This window comes from Ptiloglossa arizonensis, chromosome 9 (assembly GCF_051014685.1).
Source record: "Ptiloglossa arizonensis isolate GNS036 chromosome 9, iyPtiAriz1_principal, whole genome shotgun sequence".
Lineage (NCBI taxonomy): Eukaryota > Metazoa > Arthropoda > Insecta > Hymenoptera > Colletidae > Ptiloglossa > Ptiloglossa arizonensis.
Window position 1 is genome coordinate 21233048 of NC_135056.1, and position 12056 is coordinate 21245103.

At 29.7% G+C, this 12056-nt stretch overlaps 3 protein-coding genes and 1 non-coding gene across 12 annotated transcripts; 1 reads left to right on the plus strand and 3 right to left on the minus strand.

The window, feature by feature from the left end:
- The first annotated feature begins 214 nt into the window (after window positions 1–214).
- Window positions 215–6175, plus strand: Cep97 (centrosomal protein 97kDa). Of its 6 annotated transcripts, XR_012993268.1 has the most exons (15): window positions 215–317; window positions 575–726; window positions 884–1042; window positions 1132–1233; window positions 1355–1547; window positions 1803–1893; window positions 1996–2291; window positions 2453–2545; window positions 3058–3258; window positions 3321–3923; window positions 4006–4138; window positions 4213–4432; window positions 4505–5220; window positions 5299–5528; window positions 5600–6175. XR_012993268.1 is itself a non-coding variant. In XM_076320194.1 (13 exons), exons 1-13 carry the CDS (start codon window positions 305–307, stop codon window positions 5087–5089), a joined length of 2841 nt encoding a protein of 946 aa, XP_076176309.1. In that variant the 5' UTR covers window positions 215–304; the 3' UTR covers window positions 5090–6175. The 6 variants fall into 6 exon arrangements, 1 of the variants encoding a protein (XP_076176309.1); XR_012993269.1 differs by having other exon boundaries at window positions 1355–1551; window positions 1810–1893; window positions 4505–5528; XR_012993267.1 differs by having other exon boundaries at window positions 4505–5528.
- A 630-nt stretch (window positions 6176–6805) lies between these two features.
- Cyp40 (Cyclophilin 40) lies at window positions 6806–8742 on the minus strand. 4 transcript variants are annotated; one of them, XM_076320198.1, is made up of 6 exons: window positions 8457–8667; window positions 8240–8377; window positions 7868–8155; window positions 7663–7797; window positions 7333–7587; window positions 6806–7265 (listed from the first exon to the last, which is right to left on the minus strand). In XM_076320198.1, the coding sequence occupies exons 2-6, from the start codon at window positions 8345–8347 to the stop codon at window positions 7047–7049; spliced, it is 1005 nt and encodes a 334-aa protein (XP_076176313.1). In that variant the 5' UTR covers window positions 8348–8377; window positions 8457–8667; the 3' UTR covers window positions 6806–7046. The 4 variants fall into 4 exon arrangements, with proteins under 4 accessions (XP_076176313.1, XP_076176311.1, XP_076176312.1 ...); XM_076320196.1 differs by having other exon boundaries at window positions 6807–7265; window positions 7868–8142; window positions 8512–8742; XM_076320197.1 differs by having other exon boundaries at window positions 6808–7265; window positions 8512–8668.
- Window positions 8743–9286: 544 nt separating this feature from the next.
- Window positions 9287–9358, minus strand: Trnaq-cug (transfer RNA glutamine (anticodon CUG)). Its single transcript has one exon. It is a non-coding gene; the product is annotated as a tRNA-Gln (tRNA).
- A 182-nt stretch (window positions 9359–9540) lies between these two features.
- On the minus strand, window positions 9541–11936 carry Ndfip (Nedd4 family interacting protein). The gene is made up of 6 exons (XM_076319768.1): window positions 11769–11936; window positions 11182–11331; window positions 10994–11122; window positions 10780–10903; window positions 10527–10712; window positions 9541–10433 (listed from the first exon to the last, which is right to left on the minus strand). The coding sequence occupies exons 1-6, from the start codon at window positions 11793–11795 to the stop codon at window positions 10330–10332; spliced, it is 720 nt and encodes a 239-aa protein (XP_076175883.1). The 5' UTR covers window positions 11796–11936; the 3' UTR covers window positions 9541–10329.
- Between the last annotated feature and the right edge of the window lie 120 nt (window positions 11937–12056).

Here is a 12056-nt window from a genome sequence, read left to right on the forward strand (position 1 = left end):
TATGCTTTATTATTACCTACAAATATATCGTATTCATTTTCGGTAACGAACGCCAGTCACAAAAAAGATATTAGTAAATATAATATTTACATCGTATAGAAATATAATCTAAACAAACGGATGTAATTAGAACATACACATTAAGACATATTCTTGTTTTATTTATCCATGTTATTACTTTCATGCATAAAATATGAACATGAATTAATATTTTGGGATATTTACAAATGTCATGTATTCTTATTAGGCGCTATAGTGATCACGACGACATCTTCGTAGCGTCTGCCAGTTTATTGTGTTCATCATGGCTTCGACGGGTTAGTGTATATTTAATATTTATATTTTATGATTTTTTAATAAAATGTCTTCGTAAAGACGTCTCAAATATTTATTACGTATTTGAATATTTCGGAACTATAATTATTTAATCATTATACATGTAAAAATAATATAATTTCATTGCGGACTTATACTTGTCGTCATTTTTTATACTTTTTATTTAGTTTTACGCACGAATGTCTATAAGTTTTGTTTAATTAAACGAAAATAACAGTAGAATTTATTATTCATTCAGAATCCTTGGTATGTGATACACTCGATTTAAGTGGTCAAGGTCTTAAAAAGCTATCCCGTTGTCCGTCAGATGCAGATATCAGTACATTGATCATAGACGATAATGAGCTACCACGTCTCGATAATCTTGATTCTTATCATAGAATTACCAAGGTAATGTTTCTATATGTGAAAAAATAATGTATAATTTTATGCTCCATATCTTTATATTACATTCTACTATGCACTTTTTTTATTTACATATTAGTTGTAATGCATGATATAACAAATAAATAATTGTTTTTAAAACTAGTTCAATATGAACTTTCAGCTTTCAGTAGTAAGAAACCAACTGTTACGGATGTATGGTATATCAAAGTTACATAATCTTGTAACTCTTAATTTAGCAAATAATGGTATAATAGCCATAGAAGGCATAAAGGACATGATAAATTTACAAACGCTTTGTTTAGCTGGTAACAATATAAAGGTATGTTAGATATAATTATTTGTATAGGATGTTATAATGAAATTATTCATTATGTAAGTCTATTTCTATACCATGTTAATTTTGTATAGTCCATTGAACACCTGCATACAAATACAAAGCTGGAGCATTTGGACTTGTCTGAAAATAGCATCAGTCATATCTCAGATATTTCATATCTACGAAATTTGAAGGTAACATATATTTAATTTATTGTTATTAGTTTAGCTCTTATTCTATTCTTAAACCAAGAATGTAATAACAATTATCTAAGCATATTTGTTCTTAAATATAATGATATTAATAACATTTTAGGAACTTTTTCTGCATAACAATCGCATAATAACGTTAAGACAATGCGAACGCTATTTACCTACTTCTTTAGAAACATTTACATTGGCAAATAATAATATTACTGATTTAAATGAAATGTCACATTTAGCTAATTTAACGAATTTAATAAACTTTTCAATTGCCAATAACCCATGTGTTAGTGTGACAGGTAACAGTATGTATCCTTTTTATTATTTAAATATTATATTCCCGTTTGAAGTTTAGAGGTGGATTAGTGAAATAATGCAAACAAATTTTGTCACAATATAGACAAAAATATGTCATGTTTTATTATATTTAATATCATTACATATACTTAGAATTATTTTTTGTCAATAAAATAATGTGCTTGTAGAAAACTAGATACAAAACAGCACCATTTTTATTAACAGTAGATTTACAGCTATAGCTTATTCTTCTTAACAAATAGCTTATAGCGGGTTTGACTGTCGTCCTTTTGTTATCAATTGGTGTATGAGCTTGAAATCAATTGATGGCTATCCTGTTGATCCTATTGAAAGGTGGGTCTCTTTGTAAAAATATAATTATTTCATATATAATTTAGTAAACAGAACTGTATCAGTTCAAAAAATCAAAATTTATTTGAAACAATGGCCACTCAGTTTAAAGGCAGAGTGGCTATATTCTCAGGGACGTGGCAGACAATTCCGTGTTGGTGAACATGCACTACTTGCTCAGTACCTAGCATCTGTCTGCCCTCTTTCTGGTGAATCATTAGAAAATGAAACTGACAGGAAGCTTAGGCTGATTTTGAGTAAAGCACAACATCATCAACAACAATTAAGTCAACAAAGTGATACTGGAAACCTACACAGCTTAAGTAGCGTCGGAATGAGTCCTTCTCCAGCTACTAGGCGTAGACTTAGTCATAACAGGACAAGTTCTCCTAGACGTGCCAGTGAGTCTAATTAATCCTTCCTTTCTTTTGCTCTTGCGAGTACAATCAGAAACCATTTAAAGTTTTTCTATGTATAATTGCAAACGTGGACTAGTAGTAATGTACACTTTCCAGTCGTCATGCACATTATATATGTTCTAGTTATAATGTGTTTTCTCTAGTTGTGCCAATGTTGACATACTATGAAGATAAATGCTTACAATCACCAAAATTTTATGAAGCAAAGTACTGTGTGTGCCATTCGCCTTGTAAAGGTATCCAAAGTCAGAATGAGGATTTATCATATATGGCTATAATTGCATAATAAACATGTGTAAAAATCTAAAACAAATTTCATTCATATTTCAATGAAACTAAAACTGAAAATTGGTTTGGTAACATTTAAGGTATAGTGTTGTGCATTATAAAGAAATTTGATCTTTGATTAATGCACATGTTTATATCTTTCATGCCTAGTACGTAGTATGTTTTTAAATGACTGCTTTTTTTAAGCTTATAACGCAAATGACTTTGGAGAATGAGAAATAAAAAAGTGTTATGACAATGACGCTAATTAAAGGATTTGGTTAGCAAATTATCATTTGACGATTTGGAAATACATTTCACATAGTTCACATTTCTTATATTGTTTGTCTAGTTCTTAGTCGAATATCATTTGCACGCTTTTGCTAGCAAAGCTAGCCCTAAAACATTTTTAAGTGTAAAGGAATATGTAACAATGTATAAAACAAAATGAAAATACTTAAAATGTGTAAAATTTAATTAGGTTCATCAAGAAATTCGTTAAGAATAAGGTCACCAGACAGAATGATATCTAGTTGTCATACAGATGCTATGGTTTCTTCGTGCCATGGACTATTAAATGAAAATCATGAATCGTTAATGACTCAAAGTTTGGATCCAAATATGCTTTGTGGAACCTTAAACAATAAGATGTCAAATATTGCTGTTTCACAAAGCATCGAAGGTAAGTTAAAATCATTGCTATATTTCCATTTATCCATATATTTAAAAACCATTGGTTTGCAGAAACATCTAGTCCTTTACAAGCTGCAACAAAATTAGTACCAGTTCCAGAGTCTTTAATGAGTCCAGATTTTCGTCCACCTTCTGGTCTTTCACGAGTTTTACCAAAAACTCCACCAAGTAAATTAACATCACCATGTCAAATTACAATGCCCAATAAACTCACGTCCGACGGAGATGGCAAGGCTATTCCAATTATAAATACCGTAAATCCAATGGCAAAAACGAATCTCAGTTCTGTGAAAGCAAATGCACTTGTAAAAAGTAATTCTGCAACAAACTGCAATATTGGGAAACCAAATATCGCTAAACCAATTGTCATAAATGCTAATAAATGTCCCCATGCTGTGAAAATTAATAATTATGTTCAAAGTAAAACATTGCCTGGCAAACGAAGTACAAGAAATTCGCCAAATTTAAGCAGAAACATACAAAGGCCTAAAAGCGCAAATGACAGAATTAAAGGCGGTGTAATTAAAAAAAGTGGAGATGGAGATGCAGGTAATACCACTCAAAGCAGTGATGAAGATAATGAAGTTTGTCAAGCAAAATTGGACAGTATTCGCCATAGAGCCATTCAAAGAAGACAGGAGGACAATAATAAAGGTAAAGGTTTCTTGAAAAACAAAATTTTTCAGAATATAATGATTATTTTTTCTTATATTGTTTTACTATACTATTAAAATAGACCAAGACGAAGCTGAGAAAGCAGCAATTTGCATCCAAAGAATGTGGAGAGGCTACCATACTAGAAATCTTAATAAGAAAGCAACCAATATACTGAAGATTATCGAAATGACAAGGACAAATAAATATATTCAGTATGATGTTTATTCTCTCGTTGTTTATAAACAATATGTTACTCAAAATCTTACATGCTTTGTTAATTTTCTAGGAAACTTTCCACTGACATGGAGGCTACTAGAACAGCTTTGGAAAGCGAACATAAGTTGCAATTATTACAAATGCAAGCAATTAATGCACTATGGAAAAAAGTTGTAAGTCTTCAGCCTAGTGGTAATCGAGATTCTATAATCAATGATAATGAAAACATTACGCAAAATGTAGATGTTGTGACCAATTTAGCACAAACATGTAATTTGTTACATTCCCAGGTAAAATACCAATTACGTTTCAGTAGTCTTTCAAATAATCAAGTAGTGCCTAAACAGTTGGTACATGTTTAGGTTCAACAATTACAAGACTCTATGTCAGAAATAAAACGATGCATGTCAAGTATGCAATCAAAACCAATTCTTATCGATAATGCTGTTGCAACTCAAACTGAAATATCTGCTGTTCATACTCCAGCAGGTGAAGAAAATACATTCCCTTATGCACGGCCACATAGACCACAGACTTTGCCAATTCATCAAACTATTCACGAAGGAAATGAGAATAAAAGTTTTGCATCTAATCTGATCGACAGTGTGTTAAAGAAAGTTTCTCAATCTACTGATACAACAGATGATGAAGTTAATACTGATATACTAAATTCTAATGAAAATCCTGAATTATTGAATTCAAATGAACATCCAGATATGTTCAAAAGTTGTGAAGAAATTGTTGAATCTGACTTTAAGGATGTAATGGAACACGATGCTAAAAATGAATATGATGTAATTGATAATACTGTTATAAATGGAGAAGTTTGCGAAGAAACACTGTGTAAGGAATTGCACCACTTAATTGAGACAGAAATTGCAACAGAAAATAGCAAAAAACTTGAGAAAGAAGATAATTCAGAAGAAATTGAGAAAGAACAACTTTAATCTGAGAAAGTGTACAGGAAACAAAAAAGATGAGAGTGGAGGTGCAAAGTTATAAACTCTGAATAGAAATTATGAAAAAGAAATGCAAATTCCAGCGAATAGTGTCCAAGACCCAAGTGAAATTAATATATGTAACTAAAATGCTCACTGTACATAAGTTCAAAAAGTAGTCTTAATTATATTGAGACAACAAAATTTTATGATTTTAGTCACACAATATTTCCTACAATTTATAACAAAGGAAGATCAGATACTTTTAACAAAATTTAAAACTTGCTGCAGCATACATCAAAAAATAACAAGTACCAATTACATAATATTTATGAACTGTGTCGATAAACAATTTTATCATATATTGTCATACATTGTGGTCATTGAAGCAATTTTGAAATTTTTCCGTCCACATATCTGGCTTCTGAAAATTTCATCGGTGTACAAAGTGTGTATTAATAACGTTGTATATCGGAAAAAACTTTGCTCCTTCTTAAAAACAAAAATATTACTGTACAGGATGAACTACGCACTTGGCACAGTGAATTCCAATGCCGTTTGTCGGTTCTCAGATTGAAGTAGCTTCTAGAGTCATAGAAGAGCATTTTGATATATAAACGCATTCTTTATTAATGGCAGAAGAATTTTCCGTTTTGCTAAGAAGTTGTCTGCATAACACTATATAGGTAATTATTATTTTTATGTATTTATTTTCTTATTTATCTATTTATTAAGAAATATGACCTCTAGTGAAAATTAATATTACTGGCAAAGGTAGTTGATAATAGAAACATTTTTAATCTAGTCACTGCGATAACTCATATGCTTATAACTGCTGTAGATATTAACTGAAACTTGTTACATAGGTATACAGTGTTATTAAAACAAAGAAACTTAAATCTTTCAACGAAAACGAATGATTAAATTGTTGAAAAAAGATGTGAGTTTTTAATTATAACCAAAAATTGCATTTAGTGACCTTTCATATGCATATACACTTTTTAAGTTGTTTTTTATTAAAAGTATTTAGATATAATAAATAACTGTTGTTTTAAGAATACTAATATAATGCCAGAAACTATATGTCAGCTTCTACCGAAATCATACCGTAATATTTATTTCACTTGACAAGTTTCCATTGTGTGTCACATAAAAGACATTTTAATGCTCAGATTTGTTAAGAATATAATATAAATATTTAATAAAGAGCATACATTGAATATTTATTTACAGTGATATTTACTTCTACGTAATTGACAAACTCTTTCATTACATTTCTTTCATTTTTCATATTACGCGTGTATTTTACCTTTTGTACCAAAATACACTGCTTCAAAATTTGATAGAAAAATGTCATATACAATAAAATACGTAAAAGGAAAATTCACTATATTAAATGAGCACTTAATGCAATACAAACATTTTTTTCATACATATTAACTTTTAATAAAATATATACAAAACAAATATTTTTAACATTGTCTAATACCTATAAGTTGTGCTATATTGATTTTCACAATAATACGTTAAACACATATGATTCTAATATTATGTTTTAGCATTAAGTGTTTTCCTTCTTTTTTTATACTTTACATTGTTATCAAACAATACAAATAAGCAAGTATATCAACAAACAGGTACCTTACATATTGTTCTTAAAGTAAATTTACTAAAATGATATTTATCTTTACATTGTGTGCTTAAGCTTCATATTTTCCCTTATGAGAGAAACTATTCTTAAATAATTTTTAATATTTTAAGTTCAAAGAGATTTTTGTCGATGATAAAATATAAAAGTTAAATGATATATGCAAACATATATCACGTATATAACAAATTTACAAAATTTATTAAATATTATTAGAGTTTTATATAAAAATAATGATATTATATATATTTTTAATGTAAAATATATGTATCAAAACATTTTGTTATATTTACAAACTTGTTATCAAATATTTTGTTTTCATTTGAACATTCTTTGACACGATGCTTTTTCAATTGCTAAATATGAATTCATAACTTTTTTAACCTTCTCTATTTCCATTAAAATATCCTTATTATTAGGAGATATTAACAATGCTCGTTTTAAGTCTCCTAAGCCTAAATCATATTCATTTAATCCCATATATGCTTGACTTCTACGAAATAATGCTTTACTATTATTCTTATCCAACTGCAAAACCTAGGTACAAAATTGGTATTAAGAAACTGTTAAAGTAGCTTATGTAGTACATGCAATACAAGCTCACCTCTGTACATAACTTTAGTACTTCACGATGTTTCTTGGCTTTTAATTTAACAGCTGCAAGATTAAGCAGCAGAGCCATTCTAATATTTACTATTAATTCACTGCAAGGATCTACTGTATCCGCAGTCTTGATCATCCACTTATAGTAGCGTAATGCTTTCTTATATTTCCTGCCTGCATCCACATAATTCTTTTGTGAAAAATAATCATTTCCCGAAACTTTTATCTTCTTAATAACCTCCATTATGTACTTGTACTATAAATATTTATGAATGCTGTTAAAAAACATTTCATTCCTAAAAAACATATATTCCTGAAATACAATACTTGCATCAAATCCTTCAATGTGCATGGAATAATCCCAATCTTCTGGCCATGGAGTAAAAACATCTTCTGTACCATCGTTTTCTTCTAAACCCCAATCTTCGACTTGCGTTAGTTCTCCACAATTAGTTATATGTATTTTCTATGATAAAAACTACTGAAATCATTAAATTACTTTGCATATAAAACAAAAACACAGAATTTATTTTTACCTCAAGTGGCACATCCTTTATTGTAGTCACTTGAGACACTTCCAATATTACCCCCATTCCTTTTAAAACTTTACCAAAAACTACATTGGTATTGTCTAAATGCGTACTGGCCGAGATAGTAATAACAAATTGAGAACTGTTGCTATTAGGATAACCTTCGTTTACCATACTTAACAACCCACCCGTTGTATGTGAAAGCTTGAAATTTTCATCTTCAAATTGTGTTCCATATATACTTTCACCACTTGTTCCATCAAAATTTATTATGTCTCCACCTTGGATCATAAACTGTGGTAAAACTAAATATGGTTTCATTAAGGGCATTACTATTTATATTAACTTGATTGAATATCACGATCTTTTTTATTGTACCTTTATGAAATATTGATCCTTTGTAATGCAATTTTTTGCCATTGATCCCAACACCTTTTTCTCCCGTGCATAATGCACGAAAATTTTCTGCTGTTCGTGGTACAACATCTTTAAAAAGTTGTATTACAACTCTTCCAACTGCATCACAGTAACATATAAATCAATGACAAAATCCAAATACAACGTGTTTCAAACCAATAGTAATAAGATACAATACTTTAGTTAAAAGATGACATATTTCTCCCTGATTGTAACCTCATACAATGTATTACCTTTCTCCGATTCAATTGCTACATCCAGAAAAACAATTGGGTTATCTTTGATTTTAATATTTTCATTCATTAATGAATCTTCCATATTCTATTTAATAATTATAAGTGTACGAAGTCGGTTTCCAAAATGTTTCCAAGTACTGTCACAGACGAAGTATCGTCTGCTGTGCTATTGTACTATTGTACACACACCGGAGGTAAGCATGAAATCACGAACGAAATGTAATAGCATTTTACCTTACGGAAATAATGTCACGCGATCTAACATGCCGACCTGTTAAAATATCAGTGGTTCTAAAGCGACCTCTTCGTTTGAGAACGGTGATTTCAAGAACTATGTTCAACTGGATCATAGAAGTCGGTAAAAGTACAATACCGAAAAAACACATTCCTATATATTATTTGTGGTTCTATCAAATCTATCAGGCTCAAAAAATATTATAACAACAAGTTCTTTCATTCTCGCAAATGGGGCTTCAAATATTTTAGTAACGTGAAATCAAGAATATATTCAGTTTCAGCTACCCTAAGAGCTTGCTTTATCAATTATATCTATGGCTAGTACGTATGTAATATAGTGCTGCCCTCTACTACACATCTGTATTATATCACTTCTACTCAATCGCAAATTTTTTATTTAGTAATTGTCATGTATGTCTTGAACAATACATTGCAATGAGTTGCAAATTATAAATTAATACAAATAATTATTTAAAATTTACTTAAAAGTAACGAATATTTTTGTTTCTTTAAAATGTTTGCACTAGCAAAATGAAGGTCCCACCGAGATTTGAACTCGGATCGCTGGATTCAGAGTCCAGAGTGCTAACCATTACACCATGGGACCTTTCGGTGAATCCTTCTATTGATATTGTATTTATTTCTACATAATTTTTAGTTTAAAAAATGTAATTGTATAATCTTAAGTAATAGTAATTTCATGTATTCGACCTTTGAAATATATCCTTTTTATCGAATTAATATGGAACAAAGTAACACATTCACATATATATGAATAGAAAACACAAGACACATTAATTTTTTTATATTGTTGTAATAAGTATAACAATGAATTTTTTGACAGTATAACATATAATGTATATCACTTTGTAGTAATTTTTTTATACATTTATGTGTGTGTACATATACGTATGTATATGTACACATCGTACATATATTTTATACGATTAACTTATACCTTTAAATTCAATAAGAATTGTCTCTATAAATTATAGTAATATACAAACAAGCAATTCGGATTATCAGTACACAGATCATGTATAATCAAAACTCTAAAAGCTTATCTAACACTATAGTGTATTACACAATGTTACTATTATAACTCTTACACTTTGATACCTGTTTGAGAACAGTGATTATATGCTTCTTCTTTTAAAATAAATTTTTGTACTCGTAACACCAATTTTATAGGTAATAAACTTACAGAGATGTTAAGAAGCTTTCTATGTTTAAACGAACAATGCGTAAATTAACAATATTTCACGCGAAAGCATTGTTCATACTATTTGAGCAATAAAAATTTACATTTTACTTTATCTGTGTGGTAAGACATCAAATAATGTGCAATTACTATCTTATGTTTCCTTTCTACTCTGCCTCATTTGTTTCACACAGAAACGAATTTGGCTAAGAGTCTGAATAGTTTGAATAACTTCCTTTTCTAGTAATAGAATAATATGTAGCCAATATAAAGTAACGTTTTCAAAGGGTGTGGATTATATATCATACAAATAGAACCCCAAATAGAAATGCTGTTTCTTCTAAAGCCAAGTTAGATAAAGGTGCATGTTTAATGATTTAATAAAAAAAGAATAAGCGTTCTTGATCACTTCTAGGTAGTAATCTCCAACCACGTTTAATGGTTAAATATTGAACAATTGCCCGTGCGCAAATCATAACACCTAAAATTTAAATAAAACATATTTGTAAAATTTCCTTAGTACCTTACTACGATTGATGATTAATTAAACTAATACACATAGAAAAATACAAACCAAATCCCATTATCACCCACCACAGCCATGAATTTTCACGTGATGCAAGGTCAGTGGAATGTTTAACAATCAATGTCCACTTTGACAAAGATAAGCCGATACCAGATAATGCTCCATATCGTGATGCGATTGTATGACAGAAGCACATTAAAACTAGAAATCCGATCCAATTGAACAAAAATGCAACTGTAATAAGTGAAGAACATTTTCATTAGAAATGTGATCAGAAGAGTAAACAAATACTATAACTTACCCCAAAATGCTGTAAAGAACATGAAATCGGTACCAAGTAAGTCATTTTCTGAATCTCCTTCTGCAGCTTCAGTATCTACAGCAAGAATTGCTACAGGTTGTTGTAGTCCTCTCAAATGGGAAAGCTATAAAAACAAAAGTATTTACTAACTTTTATTTAATTTCTACAAATTTTTATATTATTATTAATTTGTATGAATATTGCATCAAATTACTGCACGTATTTCAGGATGATGTTCGCCTTGTAAAGATTTTTCACGTTGAACTTCTTCGTAACTGGGTAATTTTGTAGCTACTTCGTAAGGTGGTGGAGCTTTTGGAGGTGGTATTTCTTCTCCTTCGGCCTATAATCATAACTTTGTTAATACACATTGAAATATGCTGTACCAAATTTATATCGTACCATTTGATGTTCAATCAAAGTTTGAGCTGTAGCAATGTTTTCCGAGCGATTCATCATATCATTTTGTATAATTGGTAATGACACAGTTAATGTAGGTATCTCGTTTTGAAATGATGGCTCTCCATTTAAATCACTTATTGTACGTGAGGGCTAAAAGTGAGTTATAATTGCTTACGTTTAACATTTGTTATCGATAAAGGTAATCTACTTAAAAGGATCATATCTGCTTATACTGATAGTAGAAAGAAATCATATGTTGCTTTTATCTAGTGTTATGGAGATTAAAACAATATAACAAAGTAAACACTGTTTTTATTTTCTTTAACTTTTAATCTCATATTCCATTAAAAAAAAACAATTGTGGATCGGTCAGAACAATGTTTTTATCAGTTTTTTTGTGGCAATATTCGTGCACCATTCGTATTACAAAACGTGGCGATATTATTTACTGCATGTAACATCTATTCACTAAACAAAAGATATTGGGATTTGGTTGTTACCAACGAATTGTAAACTGACCAGTACTGTCTTTCAAACATCACATATGAACAATATTTATCATGATTCGTGTCGTTTACAAAACATACCATATTGTAACGAATATTATTATCCATTCCTGGCAAAATTTATACGAAGCTCGTGTAAATAATCCTAATTTCGTGCTGGAAATTAAAAATACTGTTTTTGTATGTAACGCTGCTTTCTAAGGCAGCAAAAGTTCTTACAATCGATGGCTGACAGCTGGCTAGGCTGTACCACCGTGATCGTAGATTTTTTCATAAAATCACGTCTATCAATCTCAATACTTTTTCTAAATGAATTTATTTTATTGTTATTTACCAATAATTCAATTCTTTCAGTTGGTCAAATTTTAT

Excerpts from the sequence above, each read along its gene's own strand:
- Cep97 (XM_076320194.1), top strand. Across the intron at positions 1,043-1,131 it reads TAGCTGGTAACAATATAAAG|TCCATTGAACACCTGCATAC; the intron begins GTATGTTAGATA and ends AATTTTGTATAG. Across the intron at positions 2,546-3,057 it reads GTGCCATTCGCCTTGTAAAG|GTTCATCAAGAAATTCGTTA; the intron begins GTATCCAAAGTC and ends AAATTTAATTAG.
- Cyp40 (XM_076320195.1), bottom strand. The coding sequence starts at position 8,596 with ATGGAAGATTCATTAATGAATGAAAATATTAAAATCAAAGATAACCCA. Across the intron at positions 8,167-8,239 it reads AGGATCAATATTTCATAAAG|TTTTACCACAGTTTATGATC; the intron begins GTACAATAAAAA and ends AACCATATTTAG. Across the intron at positions 7,588-7,662 it reads TGCACATTGAAGGATTTGAT|TACAAGTACATAATGGAGGT; the intron begins GCAAGTATTGTA and ends AAATATTTATAG.
- Ndfip (XM_076319768.1), bottom strand. The coding sequence starts at position 11,795 with ATGGATAATAATATTCGTTACAATATG. Across the intron at positions 11,332-11,768 it reads ATAATATTCGTTACAATATG|CCCTCACGTACAATAAGTGA; the intron begins GTATGTTTTGTA and ends ACTCACTTTTAG. Across the intron at positions 11,123-11,181 it reads CTTTGATTGAACATCAAATG|GCCGAAGGAGAAGAAATACC; the intron begins GTACGATATAAA and ends TTATGATTATAG.